The sequence below is a fragment of the Mya arenaria genome, chromosome 11, assembly GCF_026914265.1.
Source record: "Mya arenaria isolate MELC-2E11 chromosome 11, ASM2691426v1".
Lineage (NCBI taxonomy): Eukaryota > Metazoa > Mollusca > Bivalvia > Myida > Myidae > Mya > Mya arenaria.
This window is the reverse complement of record NC_069132.1, coordinates 42,367,837-42,377,000: the sequence shown is the minus strand read 5'-3', so window position 1 is coordinate 42,377,000 and position 9,164 is coordinate 42,367,837. Positions and strand designations below refer to the sequence as shown.

At 36.2% G+C, this 9,164-nt stretch overlaps 1 protein-coding gene across 1 annotated transcript; it reads right to left on the bottom strand.

The window, feature by feature from the left end:
* Nucleotides 1-391: 391 nt before the first annotated feature.
* Nucleotides 392-1,772, bottom strand: LOC128208545 (tyrosinase-like protein; the record flags this gene model as incomplete). The annotated part of the gene is made up of 3 exons (XM_052912101.1): nucleotides 1,668-1,772; nucleotides 844-1,037; nucleotides 392-689 (listed from the first exon to the last, which is right to left on the bottom strand). Coding segments are annotated over exons 1-3 (525 nt in total), but the record flags the coding sequence as incomplete, so codon positions are not given.
* Nucleotides 1,773-9,164: the final 7,392 nt, after the last annotated feature.

Here is a 9,164-nt window from a genome sequence, read left to right as displayed (position 1 = left end):
TTAATGTTACTGAATGCAGTGAACAAAATACTGATTATTGCAAGCAGAAGACTAAGCCGTTCAGCTGTTATTACCTTTTTTGGCCTGATTTCCTTCAGAAATTCAGTTTTCTTCCCTGAAAAAAGAATGCCATAAGAAATGTGTGTTCGCTATTTAAATCTATACCATCAACAAAGTATTTCAACTCAACGGTGCCCACTTTAAATATAATACGTTTTTCGGGCATTCTTTTCATTTTGAAGCGTTTGTTTTGCAACGAATTTTCCAACCCATTCCACATTCTACCTAATTTCTGCTGTAGCAGTCGACGATTCTCCTCGTCCGAGTTCATCCTTGTCCGTCCAATACCAGGAAAGCCTTCTGGATCATTTGATGGTAGAACAGGGTGGGGTTCCTTATCGACCTTCTTGACGGAATGACATGCATCCCAATCCTTGCTCACACATACGCCATCGGGGTATCTTTCTTTATCAACCTCTTGGTCGCAGGTTAGAAACGGAGAGCCTCCGCAATCCGGGCACTGCGGTTGGGGCTCATACTTGAAGAATTTTGTTGTCCAGTTCTTCCAAAGGCCATCTTTTATTTGCATATACTCAAATCCGTGAAGTGGGTCCGTAGCAGCATTCAGAGAATTGTTGAACCTTGATAGGTTTGTCTTTGGATAGTCAGTTTCAACGTCTACATTGCACCTGAAACATGTTTAAAAAGAAAAAAAAACGGTTAATGATGAGTAAGTGGACAATGAAACACGATATCATGACAATGAATATAAAAATATAAAAACAATTAGCCTAAGCAAAGCGATGCACTCAAACGATCCGTATTTTTTCAAGCAAATCTTACTCGGAGCTGCTCTGTCTCTCTCTGAACTGTTCCCAGATGTAATCTATAAAGGCGTGGTGCATCCAGAAAATTGGATCAAAAGAAGAAATTCTGACTTCGTCCATATCACCTCCAACCCAATCATGTACGCCGTCGTGATGGACTTCCAAATTATCTTTGTTGTTGTAATACGACTCATTGCCAGTTGTAATGTTCTACAAAGTATGTTCGATTTTATCATAACAGTAATGCTACAGGAATAACATTTTTACTCAGTTTGACAACTTGCATTGTCTTCACTGTGATTCCGTTTTAACCTCAGTTTTATGTTCCGTGTATATCTTGCAAACTATTTGTTTTTATATGAGGCAAAAACATTTAAAAATAAGGTGTTTACAGATTTTAAAATGGTCTAGACTGATTGGTGTATCAAGTTGCTTAAAGCAGACCTCTGTCCAGTTTAATCTAGACAATGCGCACTATGACTTTTCATTTTGTCTTTGGAAAGTACGAATACGTTAATTTTGGTGTTTTACTTGTCCTTACATTTTAAACTAATACGTTTGCATGCAAACGATAAGACGTTTATAAAAAAATAATTGAAGAACCCGTTTGCAATTATGGCTGAATTTGTGAAATCGAATACTCGAACGGACATTGGAACCTCCTTTACCCAGTGTTTTCAACTGTAGTTTGATATTTATAAAAAAAAAACTTTATGTCTCTTTGTGTTATTTTTTTCTACTTTTTAATATTTAGTCGTATGCCATTTAAATCTATTTAAAATAGTTCATTGATGGACTTGTTCTATGATGAGTGAATGTAATAGTTCTGATATTTCCTACCTGAAAATGGCAATGACGTAGTATTCCAACCATGTCTTCTTTGCTGATAAGTTTCGGGGGACAAGGATCATCACCATGATAATTGTTTCGCTTTATTGGCAAATTGTTTCCTCCATACCAACCCGCAAACGGACCAGTTCGAATGTCTCCATTCCCATTTCCCACAAAGCAATGAGTCCATATCACTGACTTATACGGTGAAGCCATGTAATAATCGGTCGTATAGTCCCAGTACGGCAACGATACACTAGGGTTTACCTTTCTCAGCTGTTCTTCTAATCTATATGTAAATTTAAACACATAGAAAATATGCGAGTCGGATAAATGGATAAAGACCAGTTTTGAAATGGGGAACAACTTATTAAAACATGTCTACATATATATATACATATGCGACGCAAAGTTGATTACTGAACATTTTTACTTTGAACAGATTACATAATTTTTTTTTTAAATGACTTGGTATCTAATAAAACCCACGTACACTTGCTGTGACGCCATTCACACATGAACAGCTACTAACCGCATAGTAATTCATTTACTACTAAGGGGGGCCGATTGTTCATAACCTTGCTAAAATTAACAACGCTATTGATTTCTATTTAACAAATGCAGCTAAAACAGTTTCCTAAAATCGTGATAGAAATACAGCTGATCACATAGATCCATGAATCGTCCAGAGCAGTAATGATTCCAAACTTAGCAACGAGTACAATACTAAAGAAATTGGCCTGTATAGACTTAAAACCTATGATAATGACAATCGAAACACCAATACTGATGATAAACAATACAATTTTTAATGCTAATTAGTTGCTTTCATAGAAAGAACTCGAACGTTAAAGCTGAACTCTCACTGATATACCTTTTCAACAACTTTTTTTTATTTTTGTCTTAGAAAGAGCAATTTTTGCATAAATATCTGCAAACCAATGATAGAAGTATGCTGACAAAAAATCAGATCGTAGATTTTCATATTTCCGTTCGAAAACTAATGTTGTATGGCTTTAACAGTTACTGACGGTTTAAGAAAAATGCATAAAACATCATTTTTTTTAACTTAAATATAAAAATCCACGATTATTTGTTTTGTCAGCAGTCATATATAACTGGTTTCCATGCATTCTCGCAACAATTGGCTCTTTCCAAGACAAAAAAAATATAAAAAAGTTGTCAAAACGTTCAATCTGTGAGAGCACGTACAAAATGTATTTGTTAACAAGCAACAAGCTGTTTTTCTTGGTTGTATTTTGATAAATAACGACGCTTTAATGTAAGCGTTCATTAAACTTGGAGATATAATATATGTGATTAGTTCAATCGATGATTAACTTTCATGCAACGAAAACATACGCTGTTAAAAAGACGCGATGCCAAGGTAAAAATGCTCTTCCTTTGTGTTTTCGGAATAATTGAGTTCCGTGCAAAAGGCTAAACATGCCCATTGTTCCTTTCTGAAATAAAGAATCGGTTGATTTTAAAGTATCTATGATTTATATTAAAACGAGAATGCCATTTTCTGTTTTCATTCATTTAAGGGATTCCGAAAAATCATTTTGAAGTAGTTATTAAAATGTTGATATTTTCTTATTTACTCAGTTAATTGGAACAAAAGCACACGAAATATTGTTTCCGATTTCCGCTATTTATTGTCCTTTTGGCTTTGCGGGATGAAATAACAAAAATCACGTCACTGAAACAACGCTTAATTCATGGGAACATATATACGAACAATTTATTTATTTAAAATTAAATTTTGATCACTTGCGAATACCTTGCACATGCAATTACCTTATAAAGGACTTCAAAGCAGCTAGGACATCGTTCCGCTGTTGGTCTGTTAGCACTCGGATATCGTACCGTGTTCGGAATCCGGTTGGTGGGTCGTTTAAACCGAACCTTGTGGAAACACGTCATTAATATTAAATATTATACCTCACTTGAAAGTGTCCCTTCTTTGGATATATAAACTCGACCGGTCCATATATCACTGTATTTTGATGAAAATTCAGTTTTATGACGTCAGCGGTCCATATTATATTTTTGGCCGGTCCGGACCTCGCCAAAAATGTAATATGGACCGCTGACGTCATACGATTGGTTAGTGAGGCTTGCTATTTTCACAACAGCGAAAATTTGTCGCCAGTAAATATTATCAGGTTTGTTAAATAAAACACATTTAAATCGCTTTAAAAATATTATCTTGTAATGAAAAGTGTTCGGTTTAATATAAGAAATATAACACACCACTGAGGGTCATATGGCATTATAAGGACCGGTCAGTCAGCCCCCGAAGGTGAATGGACCTCGGCTAACGCCTCGGTCCATATACACTTTCGGTGGCTGACTGGCCGGTCCTTATAATGTCATATGACCCTTAGTGGTGTGTAATATTTCTTAAATAGTGTTCAACATATTGTTGCCATCACTGGGATTTTTCCACATGATAGTGTCTTGCAAGTCATGGCGCTACAGCTCCTGTGAAATGTGGCGAGAGACGTCAAGACCAACACGTTCTTTACGATTATTGAGACGACAGATACATCCAAAAGTAAGCGCGTCATTCTTGTGCAGTGCCATGTTATTGCCAACCTTGTTCGGTCGTACTTTATTGGATTCTATATGGAACCGTACATAGATGCTGCAACTCTAATATCGGTCATAGTTGATGCACAGGTCTGAATGAACCTCGCCCTACACAACTGCAGGGGTCAATGCTACGACGGCTCAAGCAACACGTCCGGTGCCAAGAAGGGGTTGTTGTCAACATACTAGAGAAGGAACCTTGGGGCATTTAAACCCACTGCTACGGTTGCGCATTGAACCTGGCTATTCGAGAAACATAAGGTAGGTCAAAGACAATGTGGAACTCTCTATATGCATATCATGAGATTTCAAAAATCGTGAAATACTTATCCAAAAGGGACGTGATGTTCAAGTCTCTAGATAAAGAGATGTCCCAAGATGCGCTTAAGAAAGAGACGTACCCAGATACGCTCTATGTTGTGCCTTTCAAGATGGACCTCAGACTATCTGGGAGGGCGCGTATGAATCTTGAAAATATTTTGAGAGTAGTGCAAGAACCATTGGATTCAAGGCACATACGGGCTTCTTCGACCTTTTTTTCGGCCTTTCTTTGATGTATGAGATATTAAAATGAAGTGACACTTTGAATCTGAGCCGCACGCTGCAGCAAGGAGACCTATCCGCGCCAGGACGCTAGCAAGGTATTATATATCGAACCCAGACAGTCTCAGAGGTGACGCATCTTTTGACCGGTTTGGGATGTCCTCGAGAGCAAGATGAACACATTGGATATATGGAGAACGTACTGTGTTTAGAAAACGGAACATACCAAAGCGGTTTGAAGTCGGCAACACAGACCATAAGTACCCTGACACAGCGAAAGACTTGACTTGGAACCGTTCGACCAGCCGGGCATCCGCCTATATCGCCAAAAAAGACTTCATCCTGAACATGGATAAGTGCGAACTATAACACACAGCTCTTTCATCCCAACTCCAGACACTGAGTACCATGGTCAAGGGCAAGTAGTGACATAACGATCGGTCGATTGCCTGTGCCACGGGATGACGCAATCATCACTGTCACTGATTATCCATGTTGTGACACTGTGTTGCGACTGTTACGTGTGATTTTTGCAACGAACGCGTCCAACGAGCGGTCATTCTCGGTGCTACCTCGTGTGAAGATGCACGAGGGCACCATCCAGACTGAACCATCTTGCGGTGATAATTTTGAATCGAGATACCACTGACGACCTAGCCGTTATTGCTAATGAATTTTATCAGCGAAAGAATGCCTTGCAGCCACCGTAGGAGTGTTTAAGCACCTAACCATGATATGTTATTCATATTGAAGTGAATTCATTATTTGTTTATTTATGTCCAGTATATATACACTATTTAAATGCAACAAAAACATGATTTTTTTATTAATGACTTTAATAAATGTACACAAATGTGATTGCAACCCTTTTGAACCTCCGCAAATAAAATTGCGGCGGGAGGGGATCCCGCACGCACCCCTTCCTCGGCCCCTTATGCGCAGTGCCCTTTGACGCGCCTGTATGCGAGGAGTCCTTTAATTCAACGGACGTATCGTACGATTCAATTTTTGAATCCTTTTGAAAGTATAACTTTAGGTATTTCAGATTCACATTTTTTTAAATATTACAAAGGAAACTAGTAGGGCAAGCCCATCAAAGCTTTTACCGACGACCCAGTTAATGGGCCTGAAGTTGAAGTCATTCCATGTCTAAGAATGGCAATGTATCCAATTAAAATGCATGATAGTTTGTAGGACACATGTTCTAGGGATGGTCCCGTTAAAGCTGCACCCTCACAGATAAACCGCAGTTTTTTGTCTTAGAATGAGCAACCTTTTGCATAAATATCTGCAAACCAGTGATAAAAGACTGCTGACAAAATATCAGATCGCTGATATTCATATTTCCGTTCAAAAATAATGTTCTATGGCTTTAAGCGTTACTTACGGTTGAAGAAAATTGCATAAAACATCACTTTTTGAACTTGAATAAAAAATATGCGATCTATTTTTGTCAGCAGTCTTATATGACTGGTGTCCAAGCATTTTCGCATGAATTGGTTCGTTCCAAGACAAAACAAAAATTAAAGATGCACTCTTGCTCCCAAATAAGATTTACTACACTTAATAAAATTGTTTTAATATTAAAAAAGGATGAATAAATGTCGAAAACAATGGTACTTATGAAGTTTAATTTGAAAGAAATGAGCATAAAACACGGTGTTTCTACCTTATGAGTCTATAGTAGACCACAGTAAATATTTTAGCATTCACCAATTATTTAATATTTTTGCGCTTTCTGCTTTTATATACACGGTTACAATATTGTTATCAGTATTTAATATTTTCCATAAACGCATTATTTAGTTGGTAGTTTAAGGTTTATCAGTCAATATTGATGTTTGAAATGCATGTTTATGTATTGATTTTGAATACGAGTGTCACTTAAAAATAGTTGTCAAAATAGCCAATCTGTGAGGGTGCAATATTAAGCTTAACAAATAACAATTTTGCTTTTGGTCTAGTGATAATTGTCTATATTATTTAAAAACAAACAAATCATTATGAATCCTTTGTAGTGTTTCTGTTCAACTTATGTTACGATATCATGCATACTTACTTTGGTATTTCGTACTCATTCTTGAAAAACTCCTCGACTGTTTTGTTTAAATCAGGGTGCTCATTTTTGTCTTCCAAATATACCCGCCAGCAGGCCTCTTTTGCCAACATTTCCGCTACTGGTTGCTGAATGGTACATCAATCCACATTAATACCATATCAATAAGACGGAACGATTTATGTACAAATTATTGTTCATGTTTTAATTAAAGACAGGAATTGTTCTTGAAATTTAGACTGATACGGTACTGGTTGGTATTTTTACCATCGTACCACAGTTATAATTATTAATTATATAAAGTGTTACTAGTGAAGTGTATTGACAATTCCATGTTCAATTTACCTGCTTTGTTGTTCTGTTAGTGCATTTGTAAGCGCACTCGCTTTTCACCTAGGCGACCCGGGTTCGATTCCCGGCTCGGGCGCATGTGAGTTTGGTTCGTGGTCACCAAGCCGGAAAAGTGGGTTTTTCTCCGGATTCTACGATTTCCCCCACAACACAAGATCACACTCTCGCGTAAAATCGGGCCAACGAGAGTGATTAATATAATGTTGTAATAACTTGTTTTACAATCGTTGTAAAATAAATATGTTTAAACTAACTTACCTGCTTTGCCTTTTCATAACAATCTTTTACAGTATCAGGAAATGTTATATTCTCCGAAAATTCACAATTCGCGAAGAACAAGTAACATGCATTGCCAAAATTGCACACTTAAGTCTGACATATCAATCCGAAAGTCAGCATCTGACACATTTGTATCTGACAAGAAAATAGAGTTCAAGAATTGAAATATTACTGCCACACAAGCACAAACTACCAGTAATTCACCTTAGAGTTCGAACAATCTAAAAATTCAGACATCCTTTATTATTTTCAAAAATAATTTATTTTAGGTACCTAATTTTCGGACACCCAAAGGACTTCGATTGTAACTTTTAAAGTTACTAAGTCTCACAGACAAAAATTATTGATCTTTATCGTTACAATGCCTGGCTAGATTACCTAACCGTATACATCACTGGGATAAGTTAGTTAGTTACTACCCATCCTAAACGATTTATTGCCTGTTGAAAAGGATGTGTGATATATTTAATGGAGGATTAAAGAAACAACAAGGGCAATCAAGAGATTAAGAAACCACAGACATGACATGTTTGTAAAACGATCCGCCAATAAACTTTGAAACTTGTACCACACTTTTAATATAGACTTTATGAAGCAAAATCGTACAGTAATACTCATTGTAACATCAATAGAACAATGAAAATCAACACATTCAATGCTACAGGTAACTATTTAATGTGATGAATTAAAGTTAGAAATGCAATACTTAAGTTACAATCGAAAACACCACTCAGAAACATTAATCCTGCATAGCAATATCCATGCTCTCCATGAGATCCTCGTGGGTATAACTGAGAGTTATGTGACGTCACACAATGTGGCTGTTTGATAAAAGATGTTTATTCATTTCAAATTGCCATATATTGCAAGTTTCCAAGTTTATTTTCAAACAACTCAGTTCATGTAACATGACAGCATGAGCATGTGAAAAAGAAATACATAATAACAACAAGGCTGTTGTAAAAAGTTAACATTCCATATACAAAAATACAAAGCAAATAAAACGGGAGAGACATATGTTATACAATGATGTATATGGATATGTCGAGAGTTATAGAGTATCGGAGACATGTGTTATTGTACAGTACAGATATATTAACATTAGAACAGTTTTACTATTTCCTTTACAAATTTCAATTTCAATGCATGTATAAAATGGTGTTGAATGGGATTTTAATTAACTTGATGAAAGAGTTACACTTATATGCGTAATAATCATTGATAACTTCGGATAAATTAATAAGTGGTAAAATGCAGACATGAAGAAAAATGGCAGGTTTACCATACATGTAGATAAAATGTAAAAATGGTTATTTTCTATGAATTCGGAGAGCGAAAAATTAATTATTTTAAGGTGTCCGAATTCTAAGGTGAAGTACGGTAAATACATTCAGAAATCCAACTCTAATATTGTCAACTTTACGTACATACATTTCGTAATAAATGCTTTTCGTACCCAAATCACATTTTTTTCAAGGAAAAATAGGTTAGGGTCGGCGGGAAAAAATAGGGTCGGTCGGGTAACCTAAACAGACCTATTTTTTTTAATTGGCCTTATTAAATAAAATAATTTAACGCGTTACATTAGGTAACCACATTAATAACATGTATGTCAAGAATGCAGGTTAAGGTGTTCGCATATGTTTCAGAAATAATAATTAACAATTAAGATGTCAGTTTGT